Here is a 26,177-nt window from a genome sequence, read left to right on the forward strand (position 1 = left end):
GACCCCCTTGACGAACAGACGAACAGTGAACGCGTCGATAACGTAGCGCAATTTCAGTCACGAGGAAAAACAATATCACACTTACCTTCTATACCCCCAGAACCTCCACCCGACCCCGTGACAGAACCGCCGGACGAAACCACTGTTGACGACAACAGCGATAAGGAATTCGATACCTTGGAAATCCTTCCCGAAGAAGAAACTCTGCAAATGAGACCAGAATTAATAACCACCCATAGCACAAGATGCCGTATAAAAAAAACGCAACATACCATTACTGAATTGCAACGATAACACAATCATACTGGTCACCGTTGATAAACACCCCTTCGATAAAGGAGCTCTGGAATTACAGCAAGATGGATACCTACCTCCGCTAGACGACCTAATGCTCGGAAGAGCGCGAGTCTATCCGTCCATAGACGCGGGACGACACATTATAATACTACCTGCAAAAGAGAAAAGAACAACATTATTGGACGAAGAAATCCTAAAGGAATGTTTCAGATCAACCCTCGACGTGACGACGGAATTGCAACTACACACTGTTAGCATACGAGAGACACCCAGCCTCGACACGATACCATGGGATCGAGTCTTACAGACACTGCAAGCGATACTCTCCGAAAGGCCCGTCACCATCAGCATATGTCATGGACCAACCGTCACCCCTCCGGTAGAGGACCGTACAGCGATAATCCGCGAAAATCACGAATCTGCCGTCGGTGGACACAAGGGCGTCACGAAGACGTACCAGCGAATTAAACAAAGGTTTACATGGAACAAAATGAAAGGCGATATATTAAACTACATCAGGAATTGTCGAACGTGTCAATCTATGAAACTAGTCAGAAGGAAGACTCGACAACCAATGATATTGACCGACACACCTGGACGCGCCTTCGACAAAGTGGCTCTCGACATAGTAGGACCACTCAGAACCACTCCTAGCGGCAACTCATACGTTCTAACGATGCAAGATCTCCTCACAAAATACTCAGTATACGCACCACTACCAGACGCTAGAGGCGAAACCACGGCGAACGCCTTTATCCACTATTTTATCTGTCGTTTTGGATGCCCCCGAAGCATACTCACCGACCAAGGGACGAACTTTACCGGTGTACTCATGAAAAGCGTAACCAAAAAGTTCCGTATCCAACACTTCCGAACGACTGCTCACCATCCACAATCTAATGGGTCACTCGAAAGGTCGCACCTCGTTCTAATGGAATACCTGAAGTGCTTCGTCAATAAGGAAGAAGCATGGGACGACCTCATTGAGCGTGCCAGTTTTTCGTATAATACCTCAGTACACGAAGGTACCGGGTACACACCTCACGAATTGATCTTCGGACGTGTCGCCAGAGTTCCATCGGGACACAACCCCGAAGAAGATCCTGAAACATATCACTCCTACTTAACAAACCTGTTCGAAAAAATCTGTGATATACAGGAAGTCGCTAGAGCTAATCTCATTAGGGCTAAAGAGCGCTCCAAAAATTACTACGACAAACGCGTAAACCCGACGACTTTCAACGCAAACGATAACGTCTTTCTATTAAACGAGAGTAAAACAGATAAATTCGGAAAAGAATATCACGGCCCGTACCGCATTATCGAAATCCTCGACCACGAAAACGTGCGAATTCAAATTAATAAATCAACGCGAATAGTGCACGTCAATAGACTACGGAAAGCCCACTACGGCGAACCAGGATGACTACCTTTCTTCTGTTTCAGATTGGATTACTCAGTTATCTTCTCCATTTTCTGGTTCAGACCGGAACGTACTGTTCTACATTTTTCTCTTAAGCAGAATCAACATAGAGTTCACAATGGCCTCACTGATCGTCTTCCTAGCGTATCTGGCAACCCAGGACTGCAACGCCCTCGTAGGCTACGACTGCAACACGCCGTGCGACAACGGGACCACAATCTCACTGCTCGATAACAACGCCTGTCGATTACACGGGAAGCTTCCAATCACCCGAGATGTGAGCGTGGAGATCCTCGCGAAGCCCAGACTCACCACAGCGGACGTACTAAGCTGCCGCATAGAGATAGACTACGTGATCAGCCACACGGACCACACCACGAGGGAATCTACAACACCTACCAGCAATAAACGACATTACTTATCTGTATCTGCTCCTGTATGCATGCACATACACGCACAAGGGAAACTGCAATTCGGGAACCAGACCCTTGACGGCCTTTCCGCCAACCGCGTGAATAGCCGCACTATTCCGCCGACCGAAACCGTCAGCGCCCACAACCTGCCATCAGACGACCTGAAAACAAAACGCGTCATAAACGTGTACTTGCACATAACGTTCAAACGGACCATTGTCAAGATCGACACGATGGAAACCAAGATATTCTTACCTAGTGGTGCTAGTTGCACATACATCGACCTTGAATGCACCGACGAAGAGGGCTTTCATAATTTCTGGTCCCCCTTTGTTCACGGAGGATGCACTCAACTACGGCATACCGTCTTGTATAGAGGAATTGCCAAAAGACTACAAATTACGGGACGTCCCACGGCATACGCCTTAACGGTAGAAAACACCAACCTGCTCGCGTTTGCTCGAGCGCGTCACGACGTCTGCAACGCCACTGTGATACAGACCGAAAACCCCCGACTAGTAATACGGGAAATCAACGACTCTTACGTAAAGAATCAACCATCCGTAAATAAGGTGCACCGATCTCACCACTCGTACTTTTCGTACAAGAGTAACACAAAGACAGACCTGAGCGTAGAAAATACCTACGAAGACCTTGTCTTGAGGAAATGCCTCACGGAAGTAACAAAATTACACGCCTTGACCGCCATGGCTCACCAAGACCCTCCATCATTTGCGTACGCCGTCACAAAAACACCAGGATACTCAGCGCGCGTACGAGGGGAAGCTGTACAAGTATTTCGATGTACTCCTGTACCTGCACGGATCAGGGCCACGGAAAGCTGTTTCCAGGAGCTCCCAGTAATAATAGACGGGAAGCCCATGTACCTAAAGCCAAGAACACGCGTTATATCTGGCGAAGGCACAGAAATTGAATGCGATCCGCTTGCTACGGCAATGTACAAAATGAGAAACAAATGGTACGTATTCACTCCAGAGTTGAAAGTGTCTGCTATCGATCCTCAAGGCCTCCAATCAAGAACGCTACCATGGGGTCAACATATCGACGAGTTAAACGAGATTCACGAGCACTCAGACGTACATAATCCAAGCACAGACGACTCTCCAGGACGACCAGACCACTCGAGCCCTGTATACGTCGTGGAAATCTCGGTAACAACAACAGTTACTGGTGGAATTATAATACTCACCTTATTTATCATCTTGAAAAGCCTAGCAAGAAAGTTAAGCTATCGAAACTCGAGCCTGAAAAATAAAAACATATTAACAAATGATGATATGTTAATGACTGATGACAGTGCGAACTCTAAAAAATTAACCAAACAGGAAATACCTGCCAAGACACTCAGCAATTCTCCATTATCGCGCCCAATGATAGATCACCGAATCCAGAAGGACATCTCTTATGAACCCACGGATACGACGACGATTCACCACTCTTCCAAAGAGAGGACTCCCGCCATATCTTCAGAGATCGCCAACCTGCGAGAAGCCTACTTGCATTTGGAACGAAAGATCAACCGTCTATCAACCGCACCGTAAGCCGAGTTCAACGAGCTCACCGTCGCATCATTTCACGCTGCTCCACTTTTAAGGAGGGGGGTGTCACGTCCAGCGCCTCCGCTTGACACCAGTCGCCGTCCGTTGACTCCATACGTCACCTGTTAAGTAGACATAGTAAGCGTTAAGCACCTATAAAATTCTTTTATTTTCTTTTTCTTTTTATATATATAGTTGTTATCAAAAATAGATTAAGGCCGATAAATACCTTTTATTATGTTTCCGGCTAGAACATCCTTCTTTTTTCTCTCTTTCTCTTCTTTTTCTTCTCTTTTCTTGTTTTATCCCCATCACTGGTTCTCCCCTATCACCTACCTAAAAATGAAGGAAAATAATTAATTAATTGTCCAATGAAAATTCTTACCTATTTACCGGCCACCCGGTATATCACCTTCTGGTCCGCCCCCTCAACACCTGAAAAAGGGAAGAGAAACGACCAAGTCGGTCGAACATCTTAATATTATTATAATTACCCATTTAATTCTGTCACTCTAGTCGCAGTACCTGAAAAATAAAAAGGAAACATAATATTAAGTACGCGTCGATAGAATAACGTAAATTAAGTAATAGCGATAATATAAACCAATGTTCACTCCACCTCGTCGTCATCACTCTTACTAAACACAAACATACACGTACACATCACCATAGACACACGCATCGAGAATTAACCACCACCCGGTATAACAAAAATATAAAGTAAATCTATATAACAAGTAAAAATCACGCAAGGAAAGAGATCGTAACCGCGAATAAGCGGAAATACAACTCCCGATACATGTTCACCTTAATAAATTGACACCCGGTATATAAACTAATATCGTCATATTATCCAAACATCAGTATAAAATAGTGTTTAACAACCGACCGATTTATTTGGTTAAATTCCATAAGCTTCATATAATAAACTCCGATCGGTACTTTCGGGACACCCTGTATATGAACTTTCATTAATTATTAAAACTGAGCAAGCCAAGTAACTCGTATGTGCAATTGCAACTTCCTATGCACAGTCTAAATCACTTTTCTCAATATATCAAAAGTTGTCGCAACATCGAAAAGCACCCAATTTTTAACGGTTTAAACATCACATAAAAAACCCGCCCAGTGACCTTAATTAAATATTTCCTGGCGCCTTGGCTCATAAGGAACCAAAAAAGGTAGCAACTTATAGGGCTACAGCCCCGCCATAAAAAGTTAAGCGCACATTGTTATAGACCCATTTTACTTCAGGAACACCTCATATTTTCAACTTTAATAATTTATTTATTTTAATCCGCACCTCCAATATATAATTATGCCTTCACTATTAAATGCAGTTTTATATCCCAAAGCCGAATTAATACCACAATAACGTACATGTCTAACGATTCTGTCACCCAAATATAATAACTTGTCAATTTTACTCATATTCCACCGCAGCGCAGTGATTTCATTAAATCCAAATTTTAACAATAATAAAAGATTCGATCAAACCCATCTTCTGCATAATAATTCCTTACCATGAATCCAATTTGGTTTGCCAATAAAAATCCGGTCAGCTATCATTTATAATTATTTCATATATCAACCATGGAGATAACTTGGTGCATGCACATATACATATATATATATATATATGCGACTCGCTGCAGATATCATAATCCACAGATGTTTTAAAGGCAAATTATAATGACCTGACAAGAACTCCTCGAGGCTCAGACAATATTTAAGTAATCAATTAAAACCAATAATAATTAAAATGAACCACTCATAATACATATATATATATATATATATTATAGTGAAAACAATATAAATATCCCATAAAGAGTTTAAAACGAATAAAGCTCTGGAAGATAACTAAAGTTAAATAGTCACACTTAAATATATACAATTACTTAATTAACTCTTACTTATACAAGGTGTTTGAAATAACTTGAACGTGATAATATTCTCAAAACTTCGTTATCATTTTATTGAGGATGAATGATAATTACAATATACATATGCATAATAAACAAAATGACCATACCTATATATACGGTGGTACGATAATACACACATCATACACTACATAAACCAAGTATAAACGCATAATGAACACCCAGAAATAATTACATAGATACACGCTCCTTAACAAACACACCATAAAATTATATAACAATAGTCACTTAATATACCCGGTGATACAAAAATACGCGCGTTATAAACTTATCATCTACACAATGTTTAATCAGTATCTGACTATTATAGACATATTATCCACCCAGTAACACGCAAATACACACACTCTATAAATAATTTATATACATAGTGACGCATTAGTACGCACAAATAAAGCACTCTCAATAAACCTATTATAAACTTATTACAGGCATATTCATATATTAACATACACATAATCAATGTATCATATACATGGTAACGCAATAGTTTCGGATCTTATAACTAATTCATACATATTCCAAGCGTATCATTTAAATTACACCCTCAACCTCTCACAATATAAACTTGTCTTAAATTTATGCATTTATACACACTTACACACTCCTCATCCATCCATTGTAAATATATCACGGCATATTACATGTGCATTTATACCATTATTACATATATATAAATATATAAACCTTTACTACTAGTTATAATGATATACATACATACATATAGTTATATAATAGCGAGTTTAACGTCTGTAGACTAATTTAGACCTTGTAATCCACGAATAACATTATGCGACATCATAGATAATTGTTAATTAATAAGTTAATTAGCGGAATGCTCTCGTATCTCTACGATTATTTAAGTACAACGCTATAATACAATGCGGCGATAAGTAATTAATCAGATAAGTTATCGTAACGCTAGTAATAATTGCGATATATCTAGAAATAACGATATAGATATTATATTATAATGCTAGTCCCGAAGCTTCTAGAACATTCAGGAACCGCCGGATCACGTGAAAATTTCAGACAAACACCGTGACCGCTTACTATTGCCCGGCGCGTGAGACCCGTGACAAACAAGCATGACCAGGATCGGACCACGTTGCGCGCGCTATAATTCAGAAGGTGGGAGCCCTCAGCGACCACGGGTATATAAACGGGAGCACCGTGTGCTCAAAAATTCAGAGTATTCAGTTCTCGCCTAGACAGTTCAGACATACAGAGTATTCAGTTCTCGCCCAGACAGTTCAGATCATTAGACAGTTCAGATCATATTTAGTATTCGGCTTTCGCCCGACAGTAAAATCTGTTGTACGGTTCGTTCCGACCATTCAGTTTTCGCATAATCAGTATTCGATCAGCAGTCAATACTCGATTCATACAGTACTCAGTAAATTCATTGTACGTACAGACAGTCATTTATACGATTTAATAATCGGTTATCCTTATAACATTCGATCATACATACGCTCTCGCAAATTTTCGCGCAGTGTAATTAATATTATATCTTCTAATCAGTGTTTTCTAGTTCATTACGGTATTATTCACACAAAATCATTAATTGAGAGAGACTTCGAGACTAGCATATCGCGAATACTATTAATTAGCCTTCAGTTCTTACGTTTATTGTCGTATAAATTTATTCTTGATTATTTGTATCCACTGTCACTATTATATTTCCTTTCTCTTTTTCGATTTCCACGGCGTTCACAATACATATCGAATTCTATCTATCATTTTTAAAGACATTTTATCTTAATTTTCATTCGCAGTAAATTATTTCTATCAACAATATAAGTGTTATATCTTTTCCTCTCCAGGCAATTGTTAATGCCGCTTATCTACAATATCGTTTACGCGTCCGAAACCAGTCCGCGCGGAAATTATAGTCAAAGGAAAGTTCTATTAACTAATGTTGTAATACTAATATTGTAGATCCACATTCTCGTGTATACCCGCGTGACAGTGTGTTCTCCAGTGGTTCCTGTAACACATAACAATTTAGTGAAGTGAGTACGTAGTCGTAATTATTAAGATATATTCGTGTAATCATTAATCATATTGTCTGCGTGTAATTACTCGAAATATACATACTTGTGTCAGTTCGCGGCCCCTGTCCTTTCCGGGCGTCGGTCATCTTTTCGGTGTCAATTCTTCTCTCCGTTAACCTCTCGCGTCCATACCTGTAATTATAAAGACAAGCTTTCTATTCTAATTTTAATATTGAAATTATCGGGCAAATTAGTGCTACTTATCTGATTAGGTCATCCTTCCTTCGAGCCTACGTCGGGCTCTCTCTCTCTCATCCTGCGGCGACGCGCGCCTCCTCCAGGGCGTTCTTGTATTCCTTATAGCTTCCTCCTTTATTTTTTTTTTTTCCTTTTTTTTTCTCTTATCCGTTCACCAGTGGCAAGGTCCGCGACGTCCGCCTTGACATACCCAGAGCCTCAGATATCTGTAACTTATAATCGAAGAGATTAATATTTTATTCGGACGTCTTCATAGGGAGTGTCGTTAGACAGAGAGCGATAACCATCCTTACCTACACCGTAGGGCGCCTCCCCCAGGGCGACTTACATCCTTCCTACGTAGTGCGCCTCTTTCAGAGCGATTCTACGTCCCTTCTAGCAGTGCGCCTCTTCCAGGGCGGCTCTGCCTTCATCCTTCGTAGTGCGCCTCCTTCAGAGCCGGACTACCTTTGTCTAGATCGCACGCCTCTCTCAGGGCGAACGACTCTAACCTCCGAGGAGCGCCTCTCTCAGGGCATTCCGCCTCCTAGCGTGCAGCGCGCCTCGCTCAGGGCGATCTGCCTCCTCTCAGTCCACGAACCGCGCCTCTGTCAGGGCGTCTCTCACAATTCCTCCGATCGCTCTTCTTGATCTAAAATATAGAATAAATATTAAATTAAAGTAAACTCATTAAGGCTCACCCTGTCCCCGCAACCCGTCAGATAAGGTAAAGTCAACTCGTTTAGCAATTTACTTTAACGCATATGTTTTTTTTTCTTCACTTTTCTTTTTCTTTTTCCCTTTTCATCACTCGCGTTACTATTGCTAACCCCAGTCTATACCTCTCCGCGTATTCAATTATGGCGTTGATTATGATTTCACTTACCTTCTTAGCTGCGTCATGGGTCGGTCACGTCGAGCAGGGCGTGCTCACCAATTGAAGCGCCTCATCCGGTCACTATACCAAGGCGGCTCCTACCTGACGGTCCGAACTGACGGTGCGTCGCCACCAGGTAGTCAGAGCCCAGCATCCGTCGGGTATTTCACTTACCCTCCACCGGGAACCCATACATCGGAGTCATCAACCCCTGACCAGCTACACGACGCCGTCACTCCACCGGCATCCAGTAGCGGGGTCGTCGCTTCCTCACATAGGCCCTTACCACCCATCGAATACCGTCCGTGGCCCTTGCCCCCGCCGTTGATAGACTTCGGGATTACGCGACCGAGGATCATTTCCTCCCAGGCTTTCTCCGGGCGAGTATGCATCTTGTCGTCCGCTGAAGAAGCACCTATCAATTCGCCTCCCGATAACCGTCCATGAATTAGTTGTCTAATCGTCTTGAAAAATATAATATAACTGTACATATATGTTTAATATAAAATAATGATAAATACATGAAAATTAGTATACGTAAACAATCTGTACTCATTGTCTACTCACTTCACATCCTCCCTATTATCCATTACGTCCCGACCTCTAGTTTCCGGTGCACCGCTACGCTGATCGTGACAGGTTTACCGCTCGGCCACCGCGATCCGCGTACACCAACCACCGTAACCGCACCTCACTCGCGAACGCTCGAAGACGTGACAACTGGTGACAAATTACGGGACGTAACAGCGTGAACCGTCCATCCATACAGCCGCCTGACTCGACCGTCAGGGCCTCCCAGGTTCGGGAATAGATGGCCCAGCGCGGCAGCTGCTTTCTCCAGGCGGGGAACTAACTGGGCAAAGTGCGCGGCGAAGCGCCACCCACCGTCCAGCAGTAACCCCAGATATTTAAGGGTATTTCCCACTTTCGTCTCCACCCCCTCCACCATAACCCGAAGGCTCGGCGGCACACTTCTAGCACCTGGCCGGAAAATGATTGCCTCCGTCTTCTGGGGCGCCACCCTCAGGCCCAACTCCTTGATAGCCCGCGTAATACACGCCGTCGCTACCGTGGCCAGGGCCGAGGCCTCCCTTCTGTTTTCCCCCTCGGCTAACACGATCGTATCGTCCGCGTAGCAGACGACCGTGCAGCCGGGGGGGATGGCCGTCCTTACCACCCCGTCGAAGGCCAGGTTCCACAGGAGTGGCCCGAGGACCGACCCCTGTGGGACTCCACATCCCACTCGTCTCGTAACCTCTACCGCGTCCCTGTTGGTGTAATGTAGGGAGCGGTCGCTGAGGTACGATTGGATGATCCGGCGGAGGTATCCCGGCACGCCGAAGCGGGCCATGGCTCTTTGGATACATCTCCAGGGCAGGGTGTTAAAGGCGTTCGAGATGTCAAGAGACACGCCGATCGCCACCCTGCCCTCCCGCACCGCGGCTTCCGCAAAGGCGCGCACCCTCAGTACTGCGTCCACGGTTGATCTTCCACCGCGGAAGCCGTACTGCCGGTCATCCAAGTTCGGCCCGATGCTTTCCAGGTGCTCGACGAGGCGATTGGCGACTATCTTCTCCAGGATTTTGCCAGCCTCGTCGAGCAAACATATGGGCCTGAACGACGAGAGGGTCTCCATATCCTTGCCTTCCTTTTGCAAGAGGACCAAATTGGCCCTCTTCCACCTCTCGGGGAAGATTCCCAGTCTGAGGCACTTCGTGTGTAGGTGTGCAAGATGCCCACCCATCACCTCAAAGGCTCCAGCCCACGCCTTCCTAGGGAGTCCATCGGGTCCGGGGGCCTTGATGCCGCAGAGTCTCCGCCTGCACCTCTCCATTTCTTCTCCCGAGAACGCCAGCTCCTCTGACCATTCTGGTCCTCCTTTCGCAAAGATGGGGGAGGGGGTATCCTCCTCCTCAGACTGTGGAAAGAGCCCTCCGACCACCCGGTCCAGGGCTTCCGGGGAAAGGGTCTCCGTAGCCGGTGGCCCTCTATTGCAAAGCTTCCTGAGCACCATTTGGTATGGCCGTCCCCAAGGGTTCTCTTCCAAGTGCGAGAGGAGCTCGTCCCACGCCCTAGCTTTCGCTTTTTTTATTTCCAGGCGTAGGGCGTCCCTGGCCACTTTGTACGCCTGGTAAAGGCCTCTAACTTCCTCTACCGGCCTATCCTTCTTCTTGGCCCGGGCGTATTTCCTCCTTTGATGGACCGATGACCGCCGCAATTTCGCGATCTCCCCGGTCCACCAGTACGCCGCTCTACGGCCTTGCGGACCAGCCTTGATCCGGGGCATTGACGCGTCACATGCATCAGACATGGCGCCCCGGATCCACTCGACTTCCTGCTCTATGTCCCTGTTGGCCTCTCCCGGTTCTCCTCTCCCCAACCACGTGATCGAGAGGATCGAGGCCATAAAGGCGTCCTCGATCATTTTCTTTGTGCTCCAGCGCCTAGGAGAGGTCGTCTCTCTCAGCCGTCGACTGGAGCACCTGCTCGGGTGTGACCATGAGGCCGTAGACTATGTACCTATGATCAGACAAAGTCTCGATCTCCGTGGCCACCCTCCACCCTAGCAACCTGTTGAGGGTCGCTAGGGAGGCCCAGGTAAGGTCCACCACCGACTCGCCCCTTTCCCGTATGCAGGTGCTTATTCCTCCCTCGTTCAGCAGCCTTAAATCCAGTGTCGCGGCCCACTCCTCGACCGCGACACCTCGGCGGTCCGTCCTCGGGGAACCTCACGTCATCGATTTTGCGTTAAAGTCCCCCGAGACCACCACCCGCCCCACTCCCATCCCGCTGATGATAGCGGTAAGGGAGTCCAACCTCTCAGCAAATCCTGAGAGGTCCAGACTAGGCGGCAGGTAGACCCCGACGACCAAAACGGGTCCCCATCTGACCGCCACTTACCCTTTGCCCTTGGCCACCAGTTTGGCAGGAAGTGAGGCCGGAGCATCCGCCCTCCATGTAATCGCTACGGAGCCCAACTCGTCCCCCACCCACGAAGGGTGCTCGGGGATCCGGTACGGCTCCGCAGCAATGCCCAAACCACAACCACGCTCCGCCAGAGTGTGCACAAACAAGTTTTGCGCCTGACGGGCGTGGTTGAGATTTGCTTGCAAGACCCGAGCCGCCATTTATTTATTATTTGAATTATGACTCGGGCCTGCCTCCGATCCCTTTAATGAAGAGGGGCTTTCGGGACCCCTTTCCCATCCTGTACCTTCTCCTTCAGGGGGGTAGTCTAGGGGGAGGAGATTTGTATCCTCGTCCTCCCCTTTGTTTCCCATCTTTGCCTCGGTCTCGCCCACCATCCCAGACCGCCCACCACCCGCTGACCGGCGGGTACTCCTTCCAGGGTATTCTCCCTTTCTATGGTGGTGGGGACATCCTCCGTTTCCTCATTCCCCTCCATTTCCTCCCCCCTCTTTCAGCTGCTTGTTGGGGGGTGAGGAGCAGGAATTGTTGAGGTCTTTGGCTTTTTTCTCCAATTCTCCCTCTCTCTTCCTCTTCGGTTGCGACCTAGGGGTCGACGCGCCGCGGGGTGTGGGAGTTCCCGCATTCACTGTACTCTTTGCCGCGTCGTGTCCTTTTTCCCTTATAGAGGATCCTTTCCCCTTTATAGAGGAAGGTTTCCGGCCAGTGCTTTCCTCTACGGGCCTGCGTGTTTCCCCCCTAAGGGCCCCGGTAGTTCGCCCAGTTATGCGACCACCCTGCGCAATGGGGCAGGCCGCACTCCCCGCCCTATGTCTTGCCGGCTTCCCTCTATCCGCGCATATGGGACATCTAGGCGCCGCCCTGCAGTCCGCCGCTCGGTGTTCCTCCTCCCCGCATTGGAAGCAACCGAATCTTCGTTCCACGGTTGCCGTGCATTTCGACTGTACGTGTCCCCTACCCAGGCATTTAAAGCATTGGAGGGGCCTCTCTTCCAGCAATTCAACCCTGGCGTGGGCCCACCCAACCCTTATTCTGCCGGCTTTCGCCACCAGATTGGCGGCAGCTGCAGGGCATTTGGCCCACGCCGAGCCCATCCCATTGGGGGCTCTTCTTATCGCCCCCACTTTGATGTCCCCGTGGGCACATCCACCGACTTCCGCGATTGCGTCCCTTACCTCCGAGGCCTGGACTGCATCGTCCAGGTCCCGAAACAGGAGCTCCGCGGTCTTGATAGGGAGGGATACCCTAACTCCCTCCGCCCCCTCCAATGCCTTTCTAAGTTTGGAGGCAAAAGCCATAGCCTTTTGGCTGGCTCCCTCACCTCCCACTTCATATATAATCGCCCCTGTAAGGTCCCTCCTGTTCCTGAGCTCCGTGATGTTGAGCTCAGTCAGGTCGATCTGACCCCTCGCACGGCGGACCATTTCGCTGTACTGTCCCTCCGGGCACGTAAAAACAACCGCCGCAGTGCGGGGGACCCTTATCGGCCTGGGGGCACCAGCTCTCTTCTTACCCCCATCAGGGGGTCCAGGTGGTGGTGGTCTCTTCTTCTCCCCCTTCTCCTTTCCCTTTACCTTGGCTGTCGGGGGTGCCGGGGATGCGGTCTCCTTCCCGCTCCTCAGCTTCCTTTTCTTTTCCAGTGCCGCCGCATATGTGAGTCGCTCCTTGTCGGCTGCCCGCGACGGTTTTGGGACGGGTCCTCCTCCGCCTTTAATTATGGCGGCTTTAATTCCCGCTCCTCTTTCTTTTTGCCCTCTGAAAGGGCCCTGATTTTCTCCCATAAAGGTCGATCCCGAGGCGAGGTTTTCGGCGTACCTAACCTCTACCATCGGGTCTCCCTCCTTGAGATACTTCCGCCCTTTGATAACTTTAAGGGCCTCGGACACGACCTCCTCCACATTCCAGCCCACCTCGGGGTTGGCCCTGATTCTAATCTCTTCCTCCTCCATGAGCGAGAGGGAGATTGGCGGTTCTTTACCTTGGGGTTGCGGTACCTCCAATTTCCTTGCCGCCCCCTTTTTTCTGTTTTTTCTTTTATTTTTCCCTTCCCTTTTGTCAGGTCCCACCTTTCCTTTTATATTTAGGAACTTCCCTCCTTTGTATGATCCCGCGGGGGATGTGTTTGTCCCCATGGATTTAGGAACCACCGAATCGGTTTCTGGGGCCCCTTTCCCCAGGAGCGGTTCGGTCTCCATCTCTTCGCTGGAGCCTTCTTCCGCATAATTAATTACTCCCGTACCCTTTCTGCTCCTCGTACGAGGGGCAGGGGTAGGGGTACTTGGAGCCACCTCCAGGGAAGGTTCTTTCCTCCTGATAGGCGTTCCTTCTTCCACTCTTTTCCTTAGGAGTGCATTCTCCTCTTTAAGCGCGGTCTCTCTCCGCGTCAACTCCTCCATCTGGCGCTGAAGGGAACCGCTCGCTCCCTTCAGTTCTTCGACGTCCCTTCTCAGTTTGGTATTTTCCTCAATGAGGGCCCCAAACTGAGCCTTACTCTTCTCCAATTGCCTCCTTACTTTATCGGAGGACATGCTTCCCCTACTGGCTAGGGTAACCGCCCCCGCAGAGGTCACCAGCACGGCTTCCTTAAGAAGCCAGACGAGGTCTCCTTTGAGATTCTTGGAGACCTTCGCCACCTTCTCCACCGCCTGTGTTGCGGTGAGAATCTCTGCGCAGACATCAGCTGCCGGAGAATTTTTCAATTCCTCCTCAATTTCCTTTTGCGATTTTAGCTTTTTCCAGGCTTTATTCCTTTCCCCTGGTAGAGCAGACCTGTCATAGACCCATTGGAACAGAGCCAGTTCTTCCTGAACCTGTTTGATCCGGTCCATAGTCTTTTTCACCTCATATTCGCCCGTGGTTATCGGACGACCTTGTTTCCTCTTTTCAAAGAGGAAGGACCCGGTATCGCTCTGTGAGTTCGTCGAGCCGGCCGATTCCGAACCGTCAACGTCGGAATCATCCTCCACCTCGATAACCTCACCGGTCCTTTCTTTCTTGCTCTCGCTTCTCTCCTTTTTAAGCGGTCTCGCCCTCATCTTTCTCAAGACCGGGTCTAGAGTCGCTTTTTCCAGGTCGGTCAGTAACCTAGTTCCCCTGACCACAGGACACTAGCGGTCGCCCCGACCGAGGCTCTCCTTCCTTTTCTTCCCGCGAGACTCGCAGTGTTTCTCTTTACGCCCGTCTCCATATTTGTTTTTGATAATGACTTCATTTCTTCGTTAATTCCCGCTCCCCGCTGCGGCTCCGTCACCCAGGGTGTACCCTCACCTGCCGCAGAGTGTCCCGAAACATGACCGGCAACACTCCACGACAGGGCCCCAAGTTCCCCCGGGGGGGTGACATACAACACGGGCCGGGGGACATACATCCCCGGCACTGGTCCCCGGCCTCTTACTCACCCATGGAGGTTTTGACGCCTCCATGGGCTTTCGGGAGTTCCCGGCCTCCGACCTCCGGGATACCGCAGCGGGTGGTGCCACCCGGGGGGCCCCATGGACGGTTGGGACTGGGTCGCCGCTCCCCGGCCCAGTCTTACCCGTCATGGCGACCAGCTTGCACGCGTCCTTGACGGAAGTTACCTCCCGCCAAAGGGCCCCGACGATGCACCGCTTCGGAAGGGAAACGGTCGCGATGCACCGTCGGGCTCCATCCCGCCGTCGAACCCTGCCTCGGAATACGTCCGAGCGGCTCCGACGGCCGGGCCGACCCGGCGCCGTTGGGCTATGCCCGTGCGGCCCGCGCCGGCCTTCCTCCGCCTCCCCGACCCCGTCCTCGGAAAACGTTCGAGCGGCTCGGAAGAGGCCCGGCCCGATGGGTCCGGGAGTTCCGGAGATCCATCGGCCCGTCCGCTCTCCTCGCGGCGCGCACTCAGGGGTAGAACCCACTGAGCCGCCTGCACGCGAGATGGAGCCCCACGATTGTGGGACGCCAGCCCATACCAGCACCCACATCCCCCCGAGGGACGCCGCACGGCGGGAACACCCACACGCGCGGAAACCCTTATGTGCCAGGAGCACCCAGCAGTGTGTCACGGGCGAGGAGCAGTCCTCCCCCAACGGTGCCGTACCACCGGGCGATTGCACTTAGGGCCGCCTACCCCTACCAGCGATTGGGTTCGCGCTTTAAACCACCCCCAAGGGGGTGGGCGCAGTCCTTAAGGGAATCGCTGGGCTCCCCTTGTACCCTTACTAAGGGTACGGTGCGCTCTTAGTTCCCCTTCCACCTCGGAAGTTACCCCAACTTGGCCGGAGCCGTGTGGGTGTTCCATGGGGTTTCAGGGTTAAGCCTTCTCACCACGACAAGGTGGCGCACGACGAGGAGGAACTTAACCTAACCTTTTTTTTTTTTTTTTTTTCGTCTGAAAATGCGTTACGCATCCCCCGAGAGGCGGGAACTCCCCGGGGGTATGTGGTACTTCCCCTATTTAACGGGGTATACCCGCTAAAACCAGACGGTGGTCCTCTCGGCGGTTGGCGGGTGGGCTCTGGTGTCGCGTTAGCATTCAACCAGGACCCACCCCCGCCTTTCTCCCCCAGATGGTCGGAAGAGATTCCTGCCTTTTAATGCGTCACTGAGAGAAACTTCAGTGACGCATTAACGGCGGCGTTGCGGGACCACCACGCAACCCCGCCGCCTTCCCTGGGGCCAAGGTGCAATGGGGAGTGGGTGTTCCCGCACCCACTTCCCCTTGACCCCTGGGAGAGGTGAGAATATGACTCTCACCGCCCCCGCTAATGGCCTGATTGAAAGCCGTTTTGGGGCGAGGAGGGTAAAAGACCCCCCGAGTTCACTGCCCCGTGGGGGAGAGGGGAAAAGACTATGTCTTACCCCTTCCTACTCCCCCACTTGACCGTCATCCCCCTTTATTGGGGGATGACAGAGGGAGAGGTGTGTTCCACCTCCCCCTATTCTCCGCTCGAGGGGGGACGGAACATAGTTCTCCCCACCCAGAGTATGACCGTCGTCGACCCCCAGGTCCCCACATAAGGGGCACCTGGGGGCCGATCTGCATCCCACCATGGAGTGGTGTTACAGGTGTACCACACCGGTTAACAGGTGTAACACCTGTTACCACGGTCCACTCCAGAGCGGCAGGAGGTGCTCAGATGCTCCATTGTGAGGCACCTGAAACATCTCAGAGGGCTGTCTTGTAGATCTTTTTTGATCTTATCGCCACCCCCTCTCCTCTCCTTCCCATCTTTTCCGCCCTCAGTGTTACTGGGTCGGACCTCTCCGTTACCCTTCCCCGACTTCCTTTTTTTCTTTACCTCTCTCCACTCCTGCTCCTGTCCCTTTTTCTTCTTTGTCTCCCTTTTCTCTCCCACCTTGGGAACCCTATTGGGATCTTTCTCTCCAGTGTAACTCGGCTTCTCATGGAGAGCCCGAGCCACTTCCTCTCTAATAAGGATGCGAATTGCATCCTGGTCGGGAAAGGGTGTGGGCGGGGGTGCAACTGTTTGCACCGGGGGGAGGAACCTAACCTAACCTAACCTCGCGAATCGCTTTCACAGCATCATTTACATTAATAATATTGTTACGTTGCAAAACGTTACAAAATTGTTTAAACTTTTTATTCACGAGATGTGTATTTTGACACAACCATGAATGCATATGATCGATATAATTTTCAAAATTGAATAAATGTAATAATGTTTAAGGTTGCATATACAAAGACTTATTAGATAATGTTAATTTAACAATCCTCGATCCGTTTAATTTAATCATTTGGATAGATAGATCGCAGATCTATAATGGCTGACTTTCAGTCAATTGTACATATCGTTCAATGTCTGTACGTTTCTGCATCAATAAGTGCCAGAGTACGATAGGCAATACTACTCGATTGCCTCGGTTATCACCAAGTATCAATTCCACATAAGACATAGCTCCAACGCTTATTCCAATCTCCAAATATTTGTAAGATGTCGGGGTTAAGGTATAACCAAGTATGCAAACCGCACGATGAGATGAAACGCTATATAAAATATTAAAATATATATTAAAAAATAATATTTAGAAAATAAATAAAACTTACATTTTTTTATTAAATTTCACCGTTCTCAATCGGAATGTAAAAATTCATCTTGTTGGTTTCTTTTGTGGAGCACATTTTTTAGCACAACCTTATGTACGGACAACTGATGCGATACTAAACTATTCAAAGTACTGCGAGCAATTTGTAATATCGCAAACCGTAATGAGGAGGGGAGTATTTCTGGCGTAATTTTGCAAGCGTCAATGTAAGGCTGCTAAAAATTATTAAAAATCGCGTCCCCACGTGCTTTCTCGAGCGCCGTAAGTGGTTGTCGTACGATGAAATCGATACAAATATTCGGTTACAAATCTATACGACAAAGCGTGAGATAAAATTTTTGCTAAATGAAAACATATACGCCGACAGTACGGATGTTTGCGCTGAAGAATAACGTTTCGCACAGTGGGTGGGTATTATCATGTATATTTGACTATAAATATAAATAATAAATATGTTACGTTCTGTCGGCTCCACGTTTCCCCCCCCCCCTCCACGAAATAAACAATAATCGTCCGATCGGTCACAAAAAACGGGTCGCGCAATAGAAGAGAACCATTACCATTAAATAATGTTTAGACCCATTAAAAACGATATCTAAACAAATACCGGAAGAGATCAATAACGAAATCCTCTAAACAACGAAACAGACAAACACAGCTGCATAATCTTAAGAAAGAAACAAATAATGCCGCTACGCACTGTCGGCTTCACGTTTTTCCTCCCGAAAATGAAGCAATAATCGCCCGACTAATCATAAAAAGGATCGCGCGACGAAAAATATTTTAAAACATTATTTAAAAACGATGTCAAAAGAAACGACCGAAAAGGACCGATAGTGAGATCCTCTAAATGAATAAATCGACAAATACAGCTGCATAATCTTAAGAAAGAAACAAATAACGCCGCTACGCACTGTCGGCTCCACGTCTTTACCTCCTATAAAGATAAAGCAATAATTGCCCGACCAGTCATAAGAGGGCCGCGGAACGAAAAAAATGTTTTAAACATTGAAATCGATGTTCAAAGAAATGACCGAAAAGGATCGATAGAGAGATCCCCTAAATAAATAAATGGAGAGCTGCAAGGGGAAAGTGGGATTATTTTCAAATGGACCCATCAATAAATAATATTATAAATAAAAAAAATAATAACAACGAGGAGGGAAAAAACGCTGGGGAAAGAATCTGGTCGCGGTCCACCTGTCCGTTGCGTTCGGGCGATATATCCGAAGATTCCTCTTCGGTTAGGATGACGCTTAGGCCAACGCGTCCACGTCAGGTTCCCTACAGGAGCAGTGCGAGGTTAGCCTCTGCAACAAACAGAGAACACGTGGTTAGGATGGAGAAGTTGCGCATCACTAGGATTGAAGATGTTAACTTCCAACTCCCCCTCACCCGTCGGAAGGAAACCGAAGGGACGATGGAGAACCCACTTCCAAGCACGAGTGGGATGAGGCATGACCCCCCTCCATCCCCGTTGATGAGTGCGAAGGACAACGAGGTCAGGCCAGCTGCGGAAGATTTTTCTGCACGTGTGCTGGGATACAACCATTCCTGGCTCAAGAAGGAGAGGACTTCCGCTCATGATGAGAATATGGAGGCAGACTCCATAGATGGCGAGGAGATCCGCGATAAGATCGCAGAGGAGAATGACAATATTTCTGTCACCAGTTCGGTGGCAGAAAATATAGTCGAGGAGCAAAAGGAGAAACGGGGCAAAGGCCATCAACCGGTCATCGGCAAACATGTCGGAAGGCGCCAAAAAAAAGAAGGAAGCTCAAAGACGCAGAAAAGAAGAGAAGAGAGATAGAAGGGCGGCAGAGTCGCTGCTTCCGGATCCTTCTAAATCAGCGAGGTGGAAACGTCTCCTCAACGATGAAAAGGAGATGGAAGAGTTGCTCTTGCTGGAATCCACCGAGGTAATTGCGGCGCAACTCATGGAGCATTCCACCATCCTATATAAGGTGGCGGACTGCTCCAACGGAATGAAAGGGTCTCTGGTCAGGAAGGTCAAAGACACTGTAGTCCTGCTGAGAGCAGCTACAACAGTTATGGCCAGACAAATCAGGGAGGGAGAGAACCCTGAGCTTAAAGAATTCCGTAAGGAACTGACAAAGCTCCGGGAGGAAAATGCGGAGTTGAAAAGGGAGGTGCGAACTAGAAAGCTCCTCTTCCTCCCCTTGTATTTTTACCCGCCCCATACTCTTCCTCATCTAGGGACATTACCCAAGAACACAAGAAGGAAGAGGCTGGTGGTGAGGTCGGATGAGGAGGATTATCGGAATCCCACCTCTCCTTGTTTAGCGGGAGGGACTGCCCCCTCTCCCCTTCCTATACAGGGGGAAAAGGATATAAGGGAGGATATGAAGATGGACACAGCAGTCCCCCCGGCAAGGACAGGTCCCGTAAGACAGGCGGGATCGACGATCAAAGGGGTACCGCGGCCATCGAAGGCCTTCCCTCCGAATCTGCCCGAGGAGCTGAGGGCAAAATATAATGAGCTGATGGACCAAAAGGATGCAGTTCTAGCACTCCTGGATCCCATCGCGAAGCAGATGGAGACGCTAAGGCTCTCTGGAGCGGTGGTTGCTCCAAAAAAGCTTGTTCCGGCTCCGCTTCCTGTCCCGTCTACCGCTGGAGAGGAGGCTAAGGCCTCTAATCCCCGGGGAAGACAAGAGCAGAATCACGTGGGACCCGCTCCCACGGCCCCTGACGCAAAAACGGAGGGACCGCGAGAGGGTGGAAAGAGGAGGAGGAAAGGGGAAAAGGCCCGCGGAGGGCAAGATCCACTGAAAGCGGGACCCCAGCCGCCTCCCAAAAAAAAAGGAAAAGCTGCCTTCTCCAAACCCAAAAGGGGCCGACAAGGCCCTGTCGAAGGGCAGACACAAGCCCTCAAGGGTAAGGCGAAACCCACCGAAAAGACAACACTTTCGCCTCCCCCGCTCACAGGGAAAAAGGAGACATGGTCGGAGGTGGTAGAGCGTAAAGCTCGCAAAAAAACCACCAAAAAAGGTGACAATCGGGCTCCGGCAACCACGAATGTTAAGGCGAAGGCAAAGGAGCCAGGCAATAAACCACAGGGCCCTCAACCTAAGCCTGCGACGTCCAATCCTCCCTCCCAACCAAAAAAGAGGGGAGGGAAAATGGACGTAGGAGAGTCCCCCGTACAACTGCGATGGTGCTTACATGCCCATCCGGCCAATACAAGGAGAATCTGAGACTGGCGATGGACAGTATATATCTCGCCAGTCTCGAAATTAATGGCCTGAAGGCCAGAAAGGCAGTTACCGGTGTCCAACTATTTGAGGTTGGGGGTCCGGACAACAAAAAAAAGGCGGATGCGTTGGCGAGCCGAATGCGAGAGGTCCTCGCGGATAAAGAGGGGGTGATAAGAGGGGGAACCCCTCGAGCAGAGGGTACCAAGGAAAGGCTCTAAAAAAAAGCCCGAGGATACCCCTCTGCCGAAAGATGATGGGGAGGGTACGCAGATAGAGGCAAAGCCGGAGGAGCTTGATCACCCAAAATAAATGGCGGTCAGGTTCCTCCAAGCTAACCTAAACCACGCCAGTCAGGCACAGAATCTCTTTTATCAGAGCCTGGCTGAGCGTGGCATCGGGCTGGCCATTGTTGCTGAGCCCTATAAGATCTCAGCAAAGCTTACGTGGCTGGGGAATGCAAGAAGCACGGCGGCAATCGAGGTCGGTGCTGCAACAAATAACACCCCCCCTCTCAAATGTATTGGAAAGGGGAACGGATATGTTGCAGCAAAGTGGGGGTCCACAACAATAATTAGTTGCTATGTCCCCCCTAGTTGAAGTCCTGCCCAGTTTGACTCACTCCTTGAACAGGTGGGGGATGTTGTCAGAAACATACTCCCTGCCGATCCACTCATAATAGCTGGAGACTTTAACGTCAAGTCTCCGGCACTGGGTGAGTCGAGGCAGGACACCAGGGGAACTACCCTGGTGAGGTGGGTGAATTCGCTCGGCCTTCACGTTATTAACGAAGGCCGAGTGAGCACATGTGTCTGGCCCCAAGAGGAGTCGATCGTGGATATAACGATCGGCTCCAAGGGGGCCAAGAGGATGGTGCGAGGATGGCGCGTGGTGGGTGACTCGAGAGGGGAAACCTTTTCGGACCACTAATACATTGAATTTGTCCTGGACGCCGTGCATTACTGGGTACATCACCCACCTCGAGGCGGGGACACAGGTAGGTGGACCCTCACAAAGCTGGACCCCAAGAAACTAGAAGAGGCCTTAATGACCATTTTGTGGGGTATCCCGGAGGGAGAGGAAAGGCGGGACATTAACCTGGATGTGGAATGGTTGCGGGGCGTTATGCGCGAAGTCTGCGACGCAGCCATGCCACGCGCCAGGGTCCTCCGCCCACGTCACGCCGTCTATTGGTGGACGGAGGAAATAGCGCAATTAAGGCGCTCCTCTGTCCAGGCGCGACGCACCCTCTTTCGTATTCCCAGAAGAAGAAACCCGGAGATCCGAGAGGAGGCCTTGGCTGCCTATAGGGCCGCAAGATGCGCCCTTAGCGCCACTATCAGGAAGTCCAGGGCCAGTTGTTGGGATGAGCTACTGTCATCCCTCAACACGGACCCATGGGGGCGTCCATACAGAATAGTTCTGAATAAGTATAGGAACTGGACACGCCCCCCGTCACGGAATCCCTGGATACTCCCGTCCTCAGGAATGTTGTGGACACCCTCTTCCCGCTAGTGGTTTAGGAGTCCACACTCAACTGGGGTCCCGGCCTGGGGGGACCTTATGAACTAGAGGAGGACGAGGAGATATCCAGCAACGAACTTCAGCGCGCCGTCAAAAGAATAGGATCAAGAAAAGCTCCTGGCCCTGACGGCGTGCTTGGAAAGATATGAGTCTGGGCACTGGACTTTCTGGGAGAACATCTGAGGTACATATTTAATAAATGCCTCAGACATGGCGCTTTCCCCCAGCAATGGAAGCAGGCTAAATTGGTCCTGCTCCCCAAGGAAGGCAAGGAAGAAGGAACCCCGTCGGCATATAGACCAATATGCCTGCTGGACGAGGTCAGCAAGATCTTTGAGAGGATCATTGCAAAACGACTTGTTCGACATATATCCCGAGAGGGTGGTCTCCACGAGGAGCAATATGGCTTCCGCGAGGGACGTTCGACTGTGGATGCGATTAGTCGTGTTACGTCCCTCACGGAAGAAGCCGTGGAAGGGGGCGGGGTGGCACTTGCGGTATTACTAGATATCGCAAACGCCTTCAACACCCTGCCCTGGGATAGAGTAATGGATGCCTTGTTGCAATACAGGGTCCCTCCCTACCTTGTGGAGATCATCAGACAATATTTCCGGGATAGGAGCCTGGAGTTCGTCACACAAGACGGACTCCAATGCCGACGGGAAATTCGATGCGGGGTTCCGCAGGGGTCAGTCTTAGGACCCCTACTGTGGAATCTCACATACAACCGAGTCCTTTGCCTTCCTCTCCCTCGTGGCTGCCACGCCATCTGCTATGCAGACGACACATTAGTGGTGGCCGCGGGGAGCAGCTGGGGGATACAGCAGCCAAGGCCGAGACAGCGGTGGCAGTTGTGGTACAAAGCATCACTGGTATGGGTCTTAGAGTGGCGGCTCAAAAAACCGAGGCTCTTTACTTTCACAGTAAATCCTCTGGGAAACCGCCAAGGACTCATATCCGGGTGGGAGATACTTCTATCTCGGTGGGGAACCGGCTTAAATATCTCGGTCTCCTACTGGACGGCGAGTGGAAGTTTGGACACCACTTCAATGTCCTTGCCCCAAGGTGAAGCGCTTCTCCACGGCGTTGGGTAGGCTCCTGCCAAACCTTGGGGGACTGGATGGTTGAGTCCGCCGTATATACATGGGCACCGTAAATGCGGTGGCCCTGTATGAATGCCCAATATGGGCGACGGATCTCGTGGCCATGCGTTATGCAAAGGACAAGTTCCGACGCATACAGCGCAGCATGGCCGTGAGGGTGATAAGGGCCTACCGCACGGTGTCCCATGCGGCGGCCACGGTCCTGGCGGGTTCGCCCCCCTTGGAGTTCCTGACCGCAATGTACGCGGAGCGGTATAATTGGGAAAGGGGGCTCAGGAGGGGTCATGGCCCTCTACCAGCCAGGGTCAAGAAGACCATCCGGATCCACGCCCAGCGGTCTATGGTGGAGAGATGGAGTGCCCACCTATCTGACCCGAAGACTGCGGGTTAAAGAACCCGCGTTGAGGCCGTCCGGCCCTGTCTACAAGAATGGTTAGACAGGGCCCGAGGTGAGGTATCCTTTAGGATGACACAGGTGCTCACCGGGCATGGGTGCTTTGGTGAGTACCTGTATCGAATCGGCAAGGAAGGTACCACGGCCTGCCACCATTGTAAGGAGGTGAGAGACACGGCGCGGCACACGCTGGAGAAGTGTCCGGCGTGGGACACGCTGCGCCGTGATCTCTGTTCAGTGGTTGGCAACGACCTCTCGTTGCCAACCATGGTTACGAAGATGTTGGGTGATGAGAGATCCTGGAAGGCGATTGCCTTCTTCTGCGAACAAGTTATGACGCAGAAGGAGGCGGCCGAGCGCATACGCCGACAAGAAGAGGCGGCGGCAGAAGCGGCGATTGCGGCCGCTGCAGCGGCTGTTGTAGATGACAGCAGCGAGGAGAAACAGGAGAAGGAGAGTGACTCCGATGGGAGCTTGGGTTCCTCCTTGCATCGGCTACCCCCACTGACAATGAAGCTAAGGCCTTGACGAGCAATTGAGGGGGGACAATCCAGTCGCCCTCTCCTCAAAGGAGAAGATGACATTAGAGGGGGGCATGGTTGGGGATTGGATGTCTCCACCAAGTGCTCCCCTCCCCCTTATTAGCCCATCCCCCTTATTAAATTAAATGTAACTCATTTAAATCTTAACTATTCTACATTTTGATTTGAATTATAATTATAATTAAATTTTTAAATTATTAATCTTTTAATATAATTTTTCAACAACAATATATAAAAATTAAATTAAGTAATTCTATTCGTGGATTATCAAATTAATCAACAAGTTCCTCTAAATCATAAAATACCGCCAAATTTTTTATTTTTAATGATTAACATTTAATATTTAATTATATTTTATTTTCATTTAAATAATAGGGTATCTAATCCTAATTTATTATATAAATTTTTTTAATTTTATTATTAATTTAAATAAAATTATTTAACTTTTAATATCTATTCATATTTCACCATAAAAAAATAAATTAGTTAAATATATTTATTTATTTATATATTTTATATTTATATATAATTATTTAAATTTATTTTTATTTAAAGTATAAACCGCAATTGCTGGCACTTTATTTATTAATAATAAATTATAATTTTCTATTATAAATTTTTATTTAATTAATTATTATAAATACTAATTTATATATTATTAAATTATTTAAATTTTATATAATTTTTTAAAATTTTATTTATACTTTAAATTATAAAATAAATTTAAAAAAAAATTAATTTTGTAATTATATTTATTAATTATTAAAAACAAATTATGAAAATAATTTAAATTTAAATTTAATATGAATATAAAATTTAATTTATAATATACATAAAAAAAAAAATTAAATAATATTCCCCCCCCCTTTTTTATATTATTATCATTATTATTAATTATTAATAATTATTTAAATATATTAAAATATTTTATTAATAAATAATTTTTTTTTTCTATATTTTAGGTTTTTAATATTTTAAATTAAAAATAATGATTAATAAGTTTTAATTAATTAATATTAAATAATTAATGTTAATTAAATATTTTAAATATATATAATTAATTATATATTTATAAAAATAATTAAAATATTTTATTAACATTAAATAATAATTATTAAATAATATTAATGTATATATAAATAAAAACTTAAATTTTTAATTTTTTTTTACTTTCTATAAAATACTCTCCTTAAATTTATATAAATAAGATTTTTAATTATTATTAATTATTTTATTTATAGATAAGTTTTTTAATTTTAATTTTAATAATATATTTTTTTTTTTATAAATACATATAATTAAAATAGTCAATTATTAAATTTAAATAAAATTACTCTCTCCCTCTGAATTTTATTTTAACTAATTATACTTTTTTAATTCTATAATAACTAATTATTTTTAAAAAATCAATTTTTATAATAATTTTATTTATAATATTTTATTATTTAATTTATTAATTAATCTTTATAACTACTTTAATTTTAATAAATTCTTTTATTATTTTTACTAATACAAATTTAATTTAAATTATTTATTTAAATTTACTTATAACCTTTTTTTAAATTAAATTTACTTATCATATTTAATTTTAACTAATGATTAATAGTCAATTTTCAAAAATATTATACTAATTTATATTTATTTAATTAAAGTAAGTAAGCTAATTCTCTAAGCTTTTAGGTTCATACC

General features: G+C 47.4%; 2 protein-coding genes across 2 annotated transcripts; both read left to right on the forward strand.

Moving 5' to 3' along the window:
* Positions 1 to 21,972: 21,972 nt before the first annotated feature.
* LOC140675932 (uncharacterized) lies at positions 21,973 to 23,518 on the forward strand. Its single transcript, XM_072910531.1, has 3 exons — positions 21,973 to 22,355; positions 22,658 to 22,994; positions 23,069 to 23,518. The coding sequence occupies exons 1-3, from the start codon at positions 21,973 to 21,975 to the stop codon at positions 23,516 to 23,518; spliced, it is 1,170 nt and encodes a 389-aa protein (XP_072766632.1).
* A 74-nt stretch (positions 23,519 to 23,592) lies between these two features.
* On the forward strand, positions 23,593 to 23,943 carry LOC140675933 (uncharacterized). Its single transcript, XM_072910532.1, has one exon. It carries the CDS (start codon positions 23,593 to 23,595, stop codon positions 23,941 to 23,943), a length of 351 nt encoding a protein of 116 aa, XP_072766633.1.
* The last annotated feature ends 2,234 nt before the right edge of the window (positions 23,944 to 26,177 follow it).

Source organism: Anoplolepis gracilipes, unplaced genomic scaffold (genome assembly GCF_047496725.1).
Source record: "Anoplolepis gracilipes unplaced genomic scaffold, ASM4749672v1 Contig23, whole genome shotgun sequence".
Taxonomy (NCBI): Eukaryota; Metazoa; Arthropoda; class Insecta; order Hymenoptera; family Formicidae; genus Anoplolepis; species Anoplolepis gracilipes.